The 20,015-nt window shown below is 36.9% G+C and overlaps 1 protein-coding gene across 12 annotated transcripts in view; it reads right to left on the bottom strand.

Annotated features, from left to right (window-relative positions):
* Positions 1–20,015, bottom strand: part of DMTF1 (cyclin D binding myb like transcription factor 1) — a 49,548-nt gene that overhangs the window by 23,125 nt on the left and 6,408 nt on the right. For 6 of the 12 annotated variants that reach the window (XM_060414979.1, XM_060414982.1, XM_060414976.1 and 3 more), the window contains 7 exons: positions 16,026–16,148; positions 14,990–15,085; positions 14,557–14,673; positions 12,863–12,985; positions 7,983–8,077; positions 3,599–3,713; positions 2,379–2,455 (listed from right to left, as the gene is read on the bottom strand). In XM_060414979.1, the coding sequence (XP_060270962.1) occupies positions 2,379–2,455; positions 3,599–3,713; positions 7,983–8,077; positions 12,863–12,985; positions 14,557–14,665 (519 nt within the window). In that variant the 5' untranslated portion in view covers positions 14,666–14,673; positions 14,990–15,085; positions 16,026–16,148. The remainder of the gene's footprint in view (positions 1–2,378; positions 2,456–3,598; positions 3,714–7,982; positions 8,078–12,862; positions 12,986–14,556; positions 14,674–14,989; positions 15,086–16,025; positions 16,149–20,015) is intronic. The other 6 variants (XM_060414978.1, XM_060414981.1, XM_015095235.4 and 3 more) reach the window with 1 other exon arrangement.

Here is a 20,015-nt window from a genome sequence, read left to right on the forward strand (position 1 = left end):
TATCATAAGGCTGCCCTTTAACCATCAAGTTGGAAGAGTCCTTGGAAATCATCTACTCTAATTTCTTACATAAGAAATCAGCTTCTTATTTCCCAAATTCAGTGCGGTTTTTTTTTTTTTTTTTTTTAACCAACTGGCTACTAAACCTGTAGCATTTCCCCAATTTTAACTGAAGTGTGTGTGATCAGTGGACAACTTTTAATACACTTCTGGATATATTTCAATAGTCACTGAATTTCTGTTTCTCTTAAAACAATTAGCTTGGCGGGAAGGATTTTCCTTTCCTAATAAAGAAGTAAAAGTTTTTTCTCTCTTTATAATTTATAAAGTGTAGTTTGGGAGGAGTGTAGCTTAAAATTAAGCTTGAGAATGTGGACATACTAGGCAGCAATGTATTTAAAATAGTGAAAATTTACACATAAACTACCAAACAGTAGGAGAATAATTAAACTTCAAAGCTCAAGTTCTAGCAGCCAACTGTCTTCGGTTTAAGTTAAAGGGGTTATGTTAATGTACTCTGGGTTTGAACTCTGAATCCTCAACACACATCATTAACTCATAATGTTCCCTCCAGCCCTCAGTTCAATTCAGTCCCTCAGTTGTGTCCCACTTTTTGCGACCCCATGGAATGCAGCACGCCAGGCCTCCCTGTCCATCACTAACTCCCGGAGTTTGTACTCAAACTCATATCCATTGAGTCAGTGATGCCATCCAACCATCTCATCCTCTGTCATCCACTTCTCCTGCCTTCAATCCCTCCCAGCATCAGGGTCTTTTCCAATGAGTGAGCTCTTCACATCAGGTGGCCAAAGTTGGAGTTTCAGCTTCAACATTAGTCCTTCCAATGAATACTCAGGACTGATCGCCTTTAGGATTGACTGGTTGGATCTTCTTGCAGTCCAAGGGACCCTTAAAAGTCTTCTCTAACACCACAGTTGAAAAGTATCAATTCTTTGGCACTCAGTTTTCTCCACAGTCCAACTCGCATCCATACATGACCACTGGAAAAACCATAGCCTTGACTAGATGGACCTTTGTTGGCAAAGTAATGTCTCTGCTTTTTAATATGCTGTCTAGGTTGGCCATAACTTTCCTTCCAAGGAGTAAGCGTCTTTTAATTTCATGGCTGCAATCACCATCTGCAGTGATTCTGGAGCCCCCCAAAAATAAAGTTTGACACTGTTGCCCCATCTATTTCCCATGAAGTGATGGGACCAGATGCCATGATTTTTGTTTTCTGAATGTTGAGCTTTAAGCCAACTTTTTCACTTTCCTCCTTCACTTTCATCAAGAGGCTCTTTAGTTCTTCTTCACTTTCCACTGTAAGGGTGGTGTCATCTGTATATCTGAGGTTATTGATATTTCTCCTGGCAATCCTGATTCCAGCTTGTGCTTCCTCCCAGCCCAGTGTTTCTCCTGATGTACTCTGCCCTACTCTACTCCTAAGTCTTACCCCTTTCTTTGAAACTCAGCTCAAATCCTTACTCTTGTAAATATTTTCTGTAGCTGTCCTAACCCTGAGAATAAACTCCTCCTTCTCTGTTCTTATGCATAATCACAATACGTTATCCCTCACATGGTGCAAACAAAGCCTTGTATCATTCTTCACATGTTTTCAGAATTACCACATGGACTGTTGGCATTTGAAAGGCCAACACTATGTATTAAGGCAATTTCTATATCTAGTGCTTTAAAAATTGTTTTCATCAGTCTTTTAATGAAGAAGATGACTAAGCCTGAACATGAAACAGGATATAAGCCTGAATATGAAAATGAACTGGAGAAGGCAATGGCACCCTACTCCAGTACTTCTGCCTGGAAAATCCCATGGACAGAGGATCCTGGTAGGCTGCAATCCACGGGGTCGCTAAGGGTCGGACACGACTGAGCAACTTCACTTTCACTTTCATGCACTGGAGAAGGAAATGGCAACCAACTCCAGTGTTCTTGCCTGGAGAATCCCAGGGATGAGGGAGCCTGGTGGGCTGCCGTCTACCGGGTCGCACAGAGTCAGACACAAATGAAGTGACTTAGCAGCATGAAAATGAACTAATATTTTTTAAGGGAAAGGACTAGTGCAATGTCATAAATTCAAGGAAAATGCATCTCTTAGGCTTTACACAGCATAAACTTTAATTTATAAGCTGCTTGAAAAGATAGAGCTTTAAGATTCTGAGAGACTATTAAAATTCTGTCTTAACTTTGGGGTGTTACCTAAAGCAATAAACCTGTTTTAAACTGAGAATTCAAAATGTGTAATTATTAAGCTACAACATGTTAGCCAATTATCCATTACATAATTACTTAAAAGTGCTACTTTGGTATTTTGCAATTGGCAATCAAAAAATTCATGAAACAAAAAATATGCCATAAGATACCTTCAAATAGCGTTCAATATTGTTCATCAAAATATCAATTTCTTCCTTGGACCACATCCCCTGCTTCCATTTATGTCCTTTAAAAGAAAACAAGTAATGCTATTGATAATGTTATTTTTGGGAAGAAAAGAATGTAGCTAATTTAATGTCTTATTCATCTGAAATCTGAAAGATCCCTAGGTAAAGTTGCTTCTGTGACCTCTGGTTTTTAAGAAAGAATACAAATAACTAGTAAACAGGGGTAGTAAGTAAAAGAGTCATAAAAAATATTTCCTCTTAATTACATCTCTTACCCTTTCAGCAGGATAGGACTTATAAAAAGTGTAAAAGCCAAATCACAGCCAAAACTTTCTGAAAAATTTCTGTAGTGAAAAATAAGTTTTATGGAAAAAAAATACATATAAAAGATTCTAGGACAAGGTAAACATAACATATTGGAATACCGAGTCAGTAATTCATTCTTAATGAGTAGTTACTGTACAGGGGTTGAAAACAATCTATTTACTTATTTTTTGTTTCCTTTCCTTACTGTGGCATACACACAACCCCCACTTTCTTGAAGTAGCTTCCTAGTAATCCTTACGAGCACAGTAGCACTATAAACACTTAAACTTCTAAACAACTTATCAGATCAAAGTTAGTAGTAGAACTTTGAAAAGGTTTGACTTCCTTCTCCCATAAGCAGTAACTGCATTAACTTAAATGGTAACACTGTGCATTTGTTTATAACCTACTTCATATGGGACAAGCGATCAATTATTGTAAAATGAGTATTGGTCCCCCAGCCCCATTCGGAGAAGGCAATAGCAACCCACTCCGTACTCTTGCCTGGAAAATCCCATGGATGGTGGAGCCTGGTAGGCTGCATTCCATGGGGTTGCTAAGAGTCAGATACAACTCAGCGACTTCACTTTCATGCACTGGAGAAGGAAATGGCAACCTACTCCAGTGTTCTTGCCTGGAGAATCCCAGGGACGGCGGAGCCTGTTGGGCTCCCATCTATGGAGTCACACAGAGTCGGACACGACTAAAGTGACTTAGCAGCTTAGCAGCAGCAGCAGCAACACTCCCATTCAGAGTCAAATTTAATTCAATTAGGTTCAAATTATTGTAATTATTCAACCATAATTATGAAGGCCCAAATTAGGATCCTTATGACTACAAGCTCTCTTTGATACTCACTTTTGCCACTGGTCACTGAAATTCACAGTGTATCTTACCTTTGTTAGTTAGAGAATCCTTATCTTCTTTAGTTGTAAACCATGCTTGGCTAACTGCTGAAACCTCCTCATTACCCAAGGGAGATATTTCATCTAGTTGCTCATTCTGCAGAATCTTCAAAAGGCAAAAAAAAAAAAAAAAAAAAGGTGGCAGCTTGATTTAACACCCAACCTGATTCATCTTTGTAACGCTAAGCATTATAAAACTCTGCTGTATCTAAAACAAATGAATTTCTAGTAACATGAAATTCATTTGTTTTAGATATAATAAAACTACACTGAATTCATAGAAAGACAAATATTTTCTTGCTTTTAAGACAGCATGAAAACAAAATTATCTTCAACAAGAAAAAAAGCCATTCGAATATTTATATGTATAAAACATGGAGAAGGAAATGGCAACCCACTCCAGTATTGTTGCCTGGAGAATCCCACTGACAGAGGAACCTGGAGGGCTCTAGTCCATGCAGTTGCAAGAGTCAGATACGACTTAGCGACTAAACCACTACTGTTACTACTATATATAAAACAAGCTCATATATAAAATAAAATGGAAATGCTGGGATCAAGTGTCATGATTATTCATGTTCTCACAGGTAATTTGCTGCCTAAATATTAATATATGGTCATCTGTAATGTAACCTGTTGATCAATCTAAAAGATTAACAGGCTAATTCAAAAGATGTTATTGCAAAATTGTAGTCTGTGTATTTTTTACTGACAACTTTATTTTTACATTTAGGAGGGTATTTAGAGCTGACACCTACCCTCCTAAAGGTATCTTTTCAAAGAACCATATGGTACTAATTTTATTATTATTGCAATAAAATAGCCTGTATTGAGAGATATAGTTAAATAAGCTTTATTAAGATACAAGTCACATCATAAAATTCACCCTTTAAAGTATACAATTCAGTGGCTTTCAGTGCATTTATGCAGCTATCAGCAATTAAGGACATATCTAATCTAGAAAATTCTGCAAGAACAAAGCTGTTTTTAAGAGACTTGGCTGTGGGCTAGAAAGTGCTATGGTTTAAGTGAGGAAGATATGGCAACAGTGCTACCATATCAGTGCTACCGTAAGATGAACCTGTTATATGCAGACCAGGATAAGAGGAGAGTCACAGGCCTAGTGACCACTCAACCCAGCTAGGTCTCGCCTGGATCAACTACTAAGCTACATCACCTTCTGGAGGTAGGTCCTAACAAAGATTGACTGTTTCTTGAGTAGGCAGAAACTGGATCTCTATTTTCAAGAGGAAATGAAACATCTCACTTAGAAAAGAGAGAGGCTGTCAACGAAGAATCAAGGCACAGTGAGGAGAAAAGCCATGCCTATTGTTACCTACTATTTGTATATCCGGTGGCAATATTTTGTATTTATTAAAGTGGTTAAAAAAAAAAAAAAAAACACCATGGGCAAAAGCTAGAAATCACTAGAACAAACAAGAAAAGTTTTATAACCTGGCATTTATGTGTCAAATACTTTAGATTTTTTCTTTTAAAGGTTAAGAGGACTTTATAAAACTGAGAACTTAAACAGACTAGTCAGACAATATCCAAGGCCTCTTATATTCTGAGGATCACAATTCTGTAAGATTTAATATAGGAGTTACTTATCAAGGACAATACAGAGAGCTATCAAAAGATCTTGATACATACAATACTTTTAAGAAATGTAGAAAAATCTCCTGAGATGATGTTAACTAATTTGTTGAAAGAATAAAATCACCATTTCCCAAAGTGAGTCTAAATATATAGCAAAGCCCACTCTGTGAATCTCAGGAATAAACCTTTCATGATTAATTATTGTCTTTGGGTAAACATTTAATGCCTTATGGTGCAAAATTTCCTGAAGAAGACTTACATATTACTTAAACCATGTAATGTTAAACGTGACAAAAATCATCACATGAAGTAAATAATTACTAAATTCTAGCAGTAATATTCAACACTGTCAATCAAACTGAGTATATCAGGAGACTTAGGTATCTAAGAGGCTATCTATCTATACTTAGTATACAGATAGTGATTAAGTTTTTTTGGTATTTTACCCCCGTTTCTCACTACCTGAGAACTTACCAGGTTGCACTAGTGGTAAAGAACTCGCCTGCCAATGCAGGAGACATGAGACTTGGGTTCAATCCCTGCGTTGGGAAGATCCCTAGGGGGAGGGCATGGCAACCTACTCCAGTATTCTTGCCTGGAAAATCCCATGGACAGAAGAGCCTGGCTGGCTATAGTGTATAGTGTTGCGGAGTTGGATATGGCTAAAGCAACTTAGCACCAGCCACTTTCCTACTTTATATATAAATCTTTTCAAGTTACTCAGGCTTTGTTTAACTTGCTGTTGCTTTTTCTAAATGAAGTCTTTGTGAATTGGTTGTTGGGTTTCTTATTTATCATATATACAGGTTTAAAACTCTGAAAATAAATATTTCACACACTAAATGCCTCTTGCAACCACAATGTACTACATACATGGGAAGTTTATTTTAGTTCCTAATTGTTTTTCAAGCTAGTCCCACCACTGGAATGGGACAAGGGGGCATTAGCTACTAACTAGGTGAAATAACTACACCTAGTTTGACACAAAGCGCACAGCAAAAAAGCACACTATTTCTGAACTTTAAACTGTGCTTTCACTCCCAACCTAATGTTATTTAAAAAAACATTAGAAATTATTAAAAGTTTTTCATTCACTAAAATGGTAATAACAAACCAAGAGGTTAGTATTAGATTGTAACTCATTAACTCTTCAGAAATAATCTAAACAAAACCACCCTAAAACTTGTGTACATTGCCACTGGTCAGTCTGATAATAACTAGGTTGTAAACCAAACCAGACATACGTATATAGTTATTTTCAACACGCTAAAAATGGAAGTGAGACTACACTACAAATGAAATGAATTTGACAAAAACTTTTTAAAACTTTTTATTTCTTTTTGGCTCTCTAGTTGCAGTGCACAGGCTTCTTATTGCAGTGGCCTCTTGTTGCAGAGCACGGGCTCAACAGTTATGGTGCAATGGCTTATCTGCTCCACTGCATGTGGGATCTTCCTGGACCAGTGATCGAACCCATGTTTACAGCACTGGCAGGTGAATTCTCAACCACTGGGCCACCGGGGAAGTCCTGCAGGATCCATTTTGAAGAAAGAATGTGCCCTATTGTTTCTGAGGATTTAGAAAAAATTTCTGTCCAAATTCCCCAGCCTGCCTCAAAGATGTCTGAAGCATATTAGAGCATGTCTGAAGCATATTGCTTCTCTGGAAATCCTTTCATTCTGGGACTGCTCTCAAGCTCCTCACTGCAATTCACAGTACACTCTTCTGAAACGTCCTTAGTCCCTCATATGTATCAACTTGTACCTACTTCGTAATGAAGAAGGGTCATTATGACGCTTTGACGCTTTGCATTAAGAAAAATAACGGTACAATGTCGCTACTGTCTGCTAAAAAGTATTTTATTAAGTGAAGAGACAGAGTGAAAGAACAATCAGCCAGAAATAAACTTACAAGTAAAATAGATTTAAGCTGCTGGCCACTGAAGAGAGCTAAGAATGATGACTGCTTTTGGCACAAGTAACACAAGAAAATTAAAGAAGTTCATATAGGAAAACAGGCTAATTATTTAACCTCAACACACGGTAAAATCTATCTAGTCATACAGGTTATCAAAAGGAACCATGACTACCACTGTTATAGTTAAAAATGTATTTGAGATGACCAGCTTTCATTCACATTAGGGCAGAGAACACATGGAACCTTTCTAAATCAGTTACTACAGATAACTGCTTCGTAAAGCTTATTTTAAAAACTTTTATATCCCAATCAATATCTCATGTAACTGGTAGATGAAATTTAAAGTTATTTAACAGCTCGAAAGAGATCACTCTAGGGAGATAAAGAATGCACATGCATTAGCTCAACAGATGTGAACCACTCTACAAGGAATCAGCTTTAAAATTCTATCGCTGTTTACAATTCTGAGACTCATATATGCAGGGACTGGAAACCTGGAAGATTAATAAGTCTTTCTTCCATCCTGTGACTGCTACTTTTTCAGACTCAGGGATTCCCAGGTGGAGCTAGAGGAAAAGAACCTACCAGACAATGTAGGAGGCTAACAGACTGGTTCAATCCCTGGGTCGGGAAGATCCTCTGGAGGAGGGCATGGCAACCCACTCCAGGATTCTTGCCTGGAGAATCTCATGGACAGAAAGCCTGGCAGGTTACAGTCTATGGAGTTGCAGAGTCAGATGTGAATGAAGAGACACAGCACTCACGCATACTGTCAGACAGAATCTATTCTCATCATTTTATCACCTAAGGTTATATACAAAGGATAATCTTCTTGCAGCCATACAAAGACTTACTATACCTGGATCTGTGTCACAGTTCCCTCAGTAATCTCATCATCTGCCACCTCTGTGGTTGCAGTCATGGTCACCTCAAAGCTCTGATCATTTTCTGAAACTTCAAGAAAAAGAACAGTTCATCTCCAGAGTAATAAAAGCAGGTCCTAATTATTAAATATACCCAAAGAATTAGGATGTGATCATCTAATTTCTTAACATATTCCTCACCAATACATCCACACACCTAAGTGTATGTGATATACATACATATATACTTGATTAACGAGTATCTATTATGCACCTAGAGAAGGCGATGGCACCCCACTCCAGTACTCTTGCCTGGAAAATCTCATGGACAGAGGAGCCTGGTGGGCTGCAGTCCATGAGGTCACTAAGAGTTGGACACGACTGAGCGACTTCACTTTCACGCACTGGAGAAGGAAATGGCAACCCACTCCAGTGTTCTTGCCTGGAGAATCCCAGGGACGGGGGAGCCTGGTGGGCTGCCGTCTGTGGGGTCGCACAGAGTCGGACACGACTGAAGTGACTTAGCAGCAGCAGCAGCAATGTACCTAATACATGTGAGGTACTGTTCTGGGCAATGGAGAGACAATAATAAACAAAAAACAAACAAACAAAATTCTGCCTACAAGGCACTTAGAGTCTAGGGGGAAGACAAAATGAACACAGTATTATGTCGGAAAAGTGTTAAGGAGTAAAAATGAAGTATGGGAAATCTGTTGGGAGTGGGGTCAAGTGTTTGAAATTTTAAATAGGAGGTCAGGAAAAGTAACCAGGATTTGGAAAAGGGCTAGTCATGAAGGTATCTTGAGAGATAGCACTTAAGGCAGATGGAAAGCCAAGTGCAAAAAGGTTCTGTGTGCCTGCCAGAGCAGCAAGGACAGTGTAGTAAGAGTAGACCAAACAAAATATTGTGTGGGATTCGAAAGCCACTGTAAATGAAGACTTTGGTTTTAATTCTCTTCCACTAAGGTGACCATAGTAAGATTTAGAGCAGAGGAGTGATATAAACTGAGTTTTACTTTAACAAGATCTCCCTGGCTGCTAAAGGGGAAATAGCCTGAAAGGCAGCCCTAGCTGGAAGGAGATCAGTGAAGAAGCTAAGTCAGTAATCTATTACTAGATAAGAGGTGTGACTTGGACTAGAGTGAAGTCGAGTGAGGGTGGTAAGTAGTTCAAATTGTGAATATATTTTGATGGTAGAGCCAAAAGGACATGCAGATAAACCAAATAAGAAAGAAAATAAAATGTCAAGAATGGAATTTAAAAACAGTTTTTAAATTTTTTACAAACTTTTCTAATTTTACAAAATTAAAAAAAGAAAGTTTTTTACCTGAGCTACAGGAAGAATGTACCTACCAATAATGAAATGGGGAGAAGGGTTTAGAAAGAAGCAAGTTTAAAAATGTAGCTCAGTTTTAAACATACTAGATGTTTAAACCCACTAAACACTTGGAGTTAGGAGAGGTATGGCCTGGAATAACTCAGGGTATTTAAAAGTATGAATCTAGGGAGTAAAAACAGAAAACAAAAGCAATTAAGACTGATTCCTGGGTACTCCTCATTTAGAGGCTGAGGAGATGTGGATATGTCAGCATAAGAGACTAAGAAGAAATGGACAGAGAGAAAACTAGAGAAATGCATTCCCTGGAAGCCAAGTGACAACAAGTCTCAGAGTGATAAAAAATGTGGGGAGATCAAGTAAGACAAAGACTAAAAAAAATCACCACTGGATTTAGCAATGAGAAAGTCTCTGGAAAAAAACTTATAAAAAAAAGAGGAAAAAACAAAGTCTCTGGAGACAACATTTACAGTATAGCATTAAAAGCTGAGAGACGGATTGGAGTGGGCTTATGGAACAAAGGAATTAGAAATGGAGGCAACTATAGGCAATTCTTTCAAGGTACTAAAGGTACTCAAGGGAAGTAGAGAAACTGAATGGGAGCCCAAAGTGAGCTAACAGGACCTTTTATTTTAAAGAAGAAACTATTGTATTTTTGTAACGCTGATGGGAATGATCCAGAAGACAACGAAAAAACTGTTGACTCAAAAGAGAAAGGAGAGACTTCCTGCAACTATGTCCTTAGGTGGGCAAAAGGGATGGGATCTGGTATAATGAAGGGTTGGCCTTGGCTGGGTGAAAAGACAAGACTACATGGACATAGATACAAGTTGGTTTGTAAATACATTTGTAGTGGTGGAAACTTACAGAAACTATTTTCTGGCCACTTAAATTTCTCAGTAAAGTAGGAAGCAAGGCTATCAGTTAAGAGTTAAAAATGTGGAAGAAGTATTGGAGGTTTCAGAATGTATGAAACAGTCATCTTAGAGTGGGAGAAAGAATACCAGATAAGTATGGTATGACTGGGAGGCAACATAAGGAACCCATTTAATGGTCATAAATTTAAAGTGAGAGTAGTCAGCTTACTTGTGCTTTTTTCCTCCAATCCTTTTCAATTAACTATACTGGTATAGTCATAAATAGGCAGACAAATTGAACCAGGGTTGTGGTTTCATCAAAGAAAGGTGAGGTGAGGGAAAGAAAAAAGGATCTCAGGGTAAATGCAAGACAAAGATTATAATGATTTACCATAAAAACTGAAACTAGGTAAGAAGGAAACAAGGAAACAAGTAAAGAAGAAATAACTAAAAAGTGCTAAGGTTAATGGGTCCCATTGGGGCAAAGGACTGCAGAAGTATTAGAGAAAGTAAACTGCAAAGATAGGAATTAGTGGCAGGAAGACAAAGTCTGAAGTGGGATACAGACAGACTCCAGTTATATATACAATAGGGAGAGCGGTATGGGAATGACAAATAACGCAGCACGAAGAACAAAAGGAATGAGAGGCATAAGTAACTCCAACGATCATCTAAATGAATAATCACAAGAGTTATCTTTTTACATAATTTTATTTATTTATGTATGGCTGAGATGGGACTTCATTGCTGCTCAGGGCTTTTCTCTAGTTGTGGTGTGCGGGCTTCTTATTGCAGTGGTTTCTCCTGTTGGGAAGCACGGACTCTAGGGTACACAGGCTTTAGCAGCTGGTGGCATGTGGGTTCAGTAGTTGTGGCGCACAGGCTTAGTTGCTCCATGATATGTGGGATCTGGATCTTCCTGGACCAAGGATCAAGCCCGTGTCTCCTGCATTGGCAGGCAGATTACCACTGAGCCACCAGAGAAACTCCACCAAGAGTTTTAACGATGCACAGGTAATGGAGTAAATGTGTGCAAATGACTGCAAAAAGTAGCAGCAAGTGATCTATACTGATTAACACTAGAGTTAAGAGAACTTTTAAGGCTCAGACAGATAAATATTAATCAGTTTTATAAAGCATCTAAAGAAAACCTCAATATTAAAGTTAAAACTTTAAAATTAATATTCATCTTCATGAAGTCCAGCATAAATGACTTGCCCATTTAACTGGTTCTAGATGGTGATATAGATACAGGACTTCATGATTTTGGGGACTTTTTTAAATGTAAAAACTTTCCAAAGTTGATTTTATCAACATAGTTCTTATAAGTCCAGGGAACTTAAAGCCACTCCTTATAAATTCAGTCTTACTATAAATTAGGCTCCAGACTGTCCTCTTTACACTGTGATGCTATGACCCAACATCAAAAAGTTCATGGCCTTTCAACACATCCATATTATCTTACCCAGGTAAGTGAATGAGTGTGTGAAGGATTTAGTCTTACTCCATAAAATAGAACAAAATATCAAGTGTAGATCAAACTTACAATCACATTCAAGGCACTCTAACCAAATCAATTAACAGGTCAAAATTTACATCAAGATAATCATACAAAAATTCTGACTTAATTAAATATTTTTATATCTTGGGGATGTAATGTTCAGCATGGTGACTACAGTTAATATTATACTTTTCTGCTCCGTTTAATAAGCAATTAACTCCAAATACAAAGTACATATCTGCTTATGAAGACATGATTTTCAACAATGAAAACCCAGTCTTAGTTCTCTTCCACTGGAAGTTCTTGGATATGGCAATACCCTGCTCTGTACAGAGTACGTCACCAACAGCCCTAGGCCTGAACCCCATTGTCAGGGACTGAGGTATCTACTCCAGCCTTGGAGGGCCACCACGGTTCAACAGATTCCATATTCTTTGCTAAACAAATGAGAAATATAATCTAACATTACAGTTGGTGTGCTGTAGTCTTTCACCAACAGCATTTCATCCAAAATACTACACCTGCTTAGAATCCAGTGTATTCTAAATGATCTTGGAATATAAACATTTTAAGAACTTTCTTAGTGAGAATAAACTTATCAGGCTTCTACTTTCCATTTAGCCATATAACACGTAAAATGAACATAAACTACAAGAACTAGAATGCCTGGGTAAGACCTTAGACAAGTTACTAACCTCTCGGTACCTTAGTTTTCTCATTTATAACGTAACGATAAAAATACCTACTCTAGAGAATGCCTTCTCAATGAGGGTTAATATGCTTCTTAGGAGAGGAGATGAAAAAACCTTACTCTCTTTATTAAGAAAGCAAGGATATACATACATACACATAGTACATTAAAAACAAAACAATGATACTGAAATTATAATTTTATGTGGGAAAGCATGATTATGAAAAAAATGTCTAAAAAGACTCTCAGATGGGGGGGTCAATTAAAATAAAAGGTTGAGAGATTAAACTTGGCAATATAGTAAAAGTATGTAGAGCCATGCCTGGCACATAAATAAGCACTCATTGAGAGCTGATTAAAGGAGGTTTCTTGACTAAACGAGGAGAAAAATAATGGGTCCAACTGATGGGTTAAACTGAAATGCCAGTTTAATCTCTTACAATGTGAATTTTGATTCAGAAGGGAAGCTCTATGTTAATACAGTGACTTACGTGGAAGTGCAACAACGGATATGCAAGGAGTGGAATCATCAATACTTTGATCATCTTCAGAAGACAGGCAAAGCCTTTTATGTGGAGGTTCAGTACTATCTTCTGAGTCTATTTCATCAGCTTCTAATGAAATAAAACAAGAACAAAAAAATCTCAGAAATCTTCAAATCAAAAGGAGGAAACAAAATCTTCCACAAGTAATGAATGTAAAATAATCTTATTAATTTGCTAAGTCAGAAAAAGATAGCTGTGCAATGAGACTCACTGCCCTTAACATGCCTACCTCAGTTCCACTTCTTATGACAAGGAACCAGGAACCAAGGCGGCGCTTTTTAAAACATCACACTTTTGTGCTGTGATTACCTGGCTTTCCAGATTATTTCACATGTAAAGATAAAGACTGGTTATTTAATTACTCACAAATATTTACTGAATACCTACCATCAGCTAAGTTTGAGAAGCAGAACAATGACAGACACCCTGACTGTCAAGGAGCTCACAGTACAGTGGAGATGACTACAATTTCAAAATAGTTTAATAAGAACAATGAAGGTGGAATGAAGAGGCTGTTATATGAGCACTGAAGCATTTAATTTAAACTGGAGGTGAAGGGCGGTTTCTAGAAAAGGTGTCTTGAACTTCAAAAAGAAACAGAAGCCAGGGGAAAATGATTATCACTGGCAGTAGGATTAATACGTGGAGTGATACTGAGGTATGAAAAGCTTACAGTAAGTTAGGAAAATAGTAACAGTTGTGAACGGCTGGAACACAGATATATGAAATGTGGCAGGAAATGAAGCTGGAAAGAAAGCTGAGATGATGGGAGCCTATGTGCCAAATTAAAGAACCTGAATTAAAAACCCTGGGAAGCTCATTTTTTAAAAAAAAGCTTTCATGTACTGTTGAATCATGACCACAATCACCAGCAATCTGAAGGATAAATTAGAGGTGAGAGATCGGCTAAAAGACTACTCAGGTGAGAAATGAGAACCTGAACAAAGGAAAGGGGACCTGAGACATAGTTTGAGACATGTGAAATTTAAGGTGCCTATGAGAAACAGAATTCAGAATAAAGAGAGGCTTAAATCATTGTAGAAGCTATGCAGAAATTAAAACCAGAAATTTGAATGAAATAACCCAGGGATTAAGTACTAAGTGAAAAAAGAACACAGAACCTACGCGGAACAAGGATAAACTTAAAAAGCAAAATAAATATAATTATGGAACAGGTAGAGAAATAACAAAACCACAAGCCTCAAGTCAACTGAATCTTAGTTCATTACAGATGATATTAAGTCCTATTCAGTCATGTAAAATTCTCTAACACAGGTTCTAGACAAAAAAAATTCTATGTTCATTGGCAGGATTATTTCTACATTTTCTAATGTACTATGTATACTGCTGGTATCAAATGGTGTCAAAGAGAAAAGCGTATTACAGTTAATCCATCATTAGAGATTCAACAAATTCTACTTATAAAATAGCTACAAGATTCATAAAGATTGAAATTTATGGTAAATTAAAAAGATACACAAAGTATATTTTAAAAATATAAACATGAATTAAGATTTTCTAAGAAACAACCTCCTTTTCTACTGTTCTAGCCTAAACTGTCTGAGTAATAAGGTTTAAAGGTGACATGAAATCCAGAAATCCAAAAAAATTTAAAAGTATATGTCAGCAGGTTTTCCTACCATTATGAGGACAATGAAGAATGAGGTTCCCGTCTGTGTCCCGAGTCAAAGTCACAGAGTCCACAGTTTCTACTGTTACTGTGTCAGAATCCTCTTCAACTGTGCTCATACTCAAATCTGTAAAAGAACAGGTTTCAGATTAAGGTTTAAAAAATCATTTCCAAATATGAACTAAAATAGCCCTCTCCAAATATATCTGCCTATAGCATTCTTTGTGTGAAATTGCAATGATGGTTCAAGTTTCAAAATTTGTTTTTCAGAAGTTTATACCAATTACTTAGAATTAGTTATAATAATCTGCAACAATCTAAAATGCAATGATTAATTAGAAACATAAAACATTTACTTTTTTTAAAAAAGAGCTGTTTATTTATAACATCCAACGAAAGACAGTCTATTCCAAGTTGTCTGACATATGAGCAAAAACTCTCACCACTTTTTTTAATTGGCAGCTCTGTGATATACTCAGACAGGTGTTTAGTAACTTCTGATTCTTTAGCAGAAGATCCATCACAACTTTTCTCTTAATCTAAGAATTAGATTAAGAGAAACATTTTTTATAAGTATTTAAGATTATCTGAAAAATATGAACACTAAATAATTGTTTCTTTTCTAATAATATTGAACACGTACATATATTTATCATTGACCAAACTGTTTTCCGAATAGACTTGGAGCTAGGCCTTCTTTTGAAATAGAGAACTGGGTCTTTACCTATTATTTTACAGTTATTTTTTTTGTTTAGACAAACTGAATGATCAGTGCTTTAATTGCAGTATGTCATGGCTGACAGGTGGATTCGCACTGAATTGTAATCAGTGGCCTAACTGAAGTCTTTGGGCTTACCTTGTAATGTTCAATGAAGTTCTTGTCTCAACACTCAATTTTGGTCTGGTCCACATAATCTAGTCTAGTAGTCTAGTTAGTCGCTCAGTCGTGTCCGACTCTTTGCGACCCCATGGACTGTAGCCTGCCAGGCTCCTCTGTCCATGGAATTCTCCAGGCAAGAAAACTGGAGTGGGTTGCCATTCCCTTCTCCAGAGGATCTTCCCGACTCAGGGATCGATCCCTGGTCTCCCGCATTGCAGGCAGATTCTTTACCAGCTGAGTCATCTGGGAAGCCTCCAACTAAATAATACAGAGGACATAAGCCTTGATGTGTTTCAAATTAATCATTCAATATTTATTTGGTTCCTATATGTAAGATATTTGTCTATACATAAAATTGCCATTTAAACAAATGCATTTTTCCTTGGCAAAAAAACTTAAGAACTATTAACATTTACATGGTGAAGATCTAGTGATTTATTCAAGTTTTACTATACAAATTACTGTTTTAGAAGGACATCATTCATTTTACAATGTCAAAGATGTCATTTCCAAATTAAAGATAAATGGAGACCATGACTTAGTTATGACGAAAATTTGCAAATCATAAGGTGAGATACCCAGAACAAAGGAATGCTTACCTAGACAACAGATGGATCAGCTATAGCCCTTCCCACAGAATCCAGATGCCTTCCCTTAGCCACCAGCATCACTTTCATGTTATCCAAATTGTTTCTCCCCCATGTTCCTACCTCTGCAACACTCTGAAAAAGTAATAGCATGACACAATAACACTTACTGAGAACAAACAGCTGTCTGCTAGCAGTATGCTGATGACAATTCTGCTTCTAGCCTCTGTGATGTCTCAAGTACAACAGGAAGGACCAACCCAGAATTCTTTAAGTAGAGCTTTTGGAAATCAGCCTCTAAAACTATTCCCCAGTGAAGAATAGAAATGATAGGATCCTATGCCTACTAAGTCAGTTTACACATGGTTCCTCAACCTAAGTTGTCCCACATCAGGCAGTCAAGCTTTCTTGGAAAAAACAAGTTGAACTATACCAGTGGTTCTATGACCTGTAGACCTGGGTACATGTAACTCGATCCAGGGTGTATATTAACCACCAGGACCACAAGTATTACCAATAACTGTTATTGTTTTCTTTGTAATAATTAGCACCTCTCTTTATATGTAGTACTATATTTCATCTTAAAGTATTAAAAACCATACACTATCTGTTAACTCTGCCTAGGGATTTGTGGGAAAAAGAAATCCTAAACAATCAGGCCAGAAAATGTAAATTATAAACAAACTTTTCAATGCAATGTGAAATTTACAAAATTTGAATTGACTGATTTTTAAAGGATTTTTTAATAGGATTCTCATCTTCACCCCAAAGGATCAAACAAAAATTAAAAAGCACAGTAAGATTTTAGGTCTAAGGGGATGCAAAACCAATAATTAAATTTCTCATTTTTGCAGTATTCTAATTAGAATACTCCTCTCCAGGATTGGTATCTTTGAGAACTGCTATACATAAATGAGTCTGTAGTGCAACAGGTACAGATCCTGCTAGAGAAACATTCAGTTAATAGATTTCGTGTTATTCTCATTTTTGAATCCATTAAAAACTTCTTAAAATCTGGTTTGTACCTACTCCAGAAGACAGAAAAATGAAATGTTAAAAAAAGAATAAGTTAAAACCATCCATAAACTTTCCAAAATTATAGTTCACTCTCAACATGTTCATGAGACTATACCATAGAAGCACTTTTATATCCTGCATTGAAAACTGTGAAGGAAGCCAAGCTCGGTATTTAACTGAGGTTTTTCTGTACTCTTTAAAAAGTTATTAGATCAAAGAATATGACAAAATAAACTCTTAAATCATACTGCAGTCTATTTTACAGAAAGGATGTGCAAATTTATATTCCAACCATTTAGATGTAAACTGTACTCCTGGTAACCTTGCCAGTATTTTTATTAAAAAAAGAAACAACAAAGTAAAAATAAACAAAAAAGCACAACTGTTCATTTGATAAGTGCAAATTTGTTACTGGCTTAGCATTTTAATGAATGTGATCTCAGGACCCAGGTTAATCTAAAACTCTGAGAAAAAGAAAAAGTGACAATGGTACATGGAAAAGGGAGTCTGAAATAGCTAGATAGGAGTTTTATCATTCTTGATAATCTGTATTATCAAAATTGAGGTGATCCCAAAGAGTGTACTAGCTTTAAAGCAGGAATCTAAGTTCATTTTTAAAAGTTTGGTAATTCATGTTGGAAATGAGTAAACAGGTCTACACTGCTCTACAAATTAATTAGCTTATCTGTTCAATCAACAAATATATATCACATTCCCAATGTGTAAGACACTCTCTAGGACAGTTGTTACTTTTTTAAAACCCCAAAATATAAGCTCTTGACTCATTTTCCTGGGGTTTTCCCCTTCCTGTAGTTAGAGCTACATGGTCTGTATTTATTAGTATTTAAGAAACTCCTCTAATTTTCTCTTTTAGGTAACACATTTACATGGTTCAAAATTCAAGGGTAATAGTGAAAGCTACTTTCCACTCTAGTTCCCCAGTCACCTAGATCCCTTTCATGGAGGTAAAGAATGCTGTTGATTTCTCATGCCTCCTTCCAGTTACTTTATGTAAGAAAATACATATCCCTCTCTGGGGCTTCCCTGGTGGTTCAGACAGTAAAGAATCTGCCTGCAATGCAGGAGACCTGGGTTTGATTCCTGGGTTGGGAAGATATACTAGAGGAGAAAATGCCAACCCACTCTAGTATTCTTGCCTGGAGAATTCCACAGACAAGAGGAGCCTGGAGGGCTACAGTCCATGGGGTTACAAAGAGTTGAACACAACTGAGTTACTCACACACACATCCCTCCCTGTTACATATACTTTACAAAAATACTATCATACTACAAATATTGAACCTTATCTCAATGGCTACTTTACACTGCCTCAACAAGATGAAGAGATACCATTTCAAGTGCATGACTGCAAGCCAGCCGACAGATTAATAGCCAAGTCTTCAAGGTGGGACCTGACTCGGCCAGGTGGGAGTGGAGTGAAAAAGCAAGCCACTATGTAGAGGTTTTTGTGCAGAGTGAGGGTGGCTGAATTTAAGAATGGAGGAAAAGGCAGGGGCACATTTTACAAGGCCTTACAAATTCTTGGACTGTTTTAAACTGAGAAACATAATTTACATTTTAAAAAGATCATTCAGATTGCAACATGGAGGACAGATAAGGGAGTAAGTCATGAGACAAGCAGTTGTCCAAGAAATGAGTCATTTAGGATAGGTGGCAGAAATAAAAGGAAGAAGTCTGGACAGAGGATTTATTTTGGAGGCAGTGTTGACAGGATTTGCTGAAAGGAGATTAAGAAATGAGGAGCTATTTCAAGATGATTCCTAGGCTTCTGGCTTGAATAGCTGAGTTTTAGGGCACTAAAATATATTTTATTAAGTATTTTATTAATGTTAATACTAACAAATTAAGTTATAAGGCACTCAAACGAAGACGTCAAGTTACCAGCTGGAAGCTGTAATTCAACAGGCAAGAATTATATAATGATAAATGAGTTAGTGGCATGCAAACTGTAAAGATAAGATCAACTAGAGAAGTTAGAGAAGATAGTCCAGTATTACTGTAAAGTCAAGCAATACACAAACAAGAAAAGGAGACTGAGAAGGACCAGTCAGGATATAGGAGGAAAACAGGGATTCAAGGAGCACTAAGTAGCTGACTGTTAAAATACTGCTGAGAGGATAAGATGGAGAAGTGACTACTTGACTCAGCAATGCTTAGAACACTGGTCATCTACAGGGATACAGAGAACTTTTAAGTAAAGAAGGTAATGCAAAACAGGTCTACAAGGTTTAGCTTTCGAGTTAAGTAGAGTGAGTAGATACTATGATGGTAGAGGCAAGATAGCTGTTATTTATAGGAAGAATACATCTGTCTCTTAGTAGGACTATTAGACTAAATGAAAAATACTGCTGAATAAATCAACTTATGAAAGTAAGGTACAAAGCTGAGTAATTTAGTGCTTTGTATTATAATTTATTATGCATGAAACTATGCCTAAATTGAAAAACCATTCTCCACTTGGTTGACCAGGGGATTTTATCAGCAATATATCTAATATCAAATTTTCTGGGCAAATAAACACACCCCATCACCCCATTTAGATCTTTCCTTCTTTCTCCAAAATGGGTTATACTATATGTACTGTTTTGCCAACTGTGAGAACTTGAAAGCGAGGAAGTTTTAACATCCATTTTTAATTGGTAACATGGCATTTTGGCATGCTTCCATCATTTGGGGGGGCATCTGAAACAATACTTCAGTAAAATCAAGAATACCTGAAATGTGGTACAAAACATTTATAATACTTACATTTAAATGAGAGATGTTTACATTTTTAGCTCCCAATGAACATGACCCTACTCAATGTAAAACAAAAAAAACCCACTACTCTTGGTCTGTTAACATACAATTTAAGGAAATGAGTCCTTCATTCTACTCCATTCCTGTATGGATGTCAAGTTTATTCATTGGATTATCTTAAACTAGTATTTCCATCAATTAGACCTACATAACTGTCCTGATTTA

The sequence above is a fragment of the Ovis aries genome, chromosome 4 (genome assembly GCF_016772045.2).
Source record: "Ovis aries strain OAR_USU_Benz2616 breed Rambouillet chromosome 4, ARS-UI_Ramb_v3.0, whole genome shotgun sequence".
Classification (NCBI taxonomy): domain Eukaryota; kingdom Metazoa; phylum Chordata; class Mammalia; order Artiodactyla; family Bovidae; genus Ovis; species Ovis aries.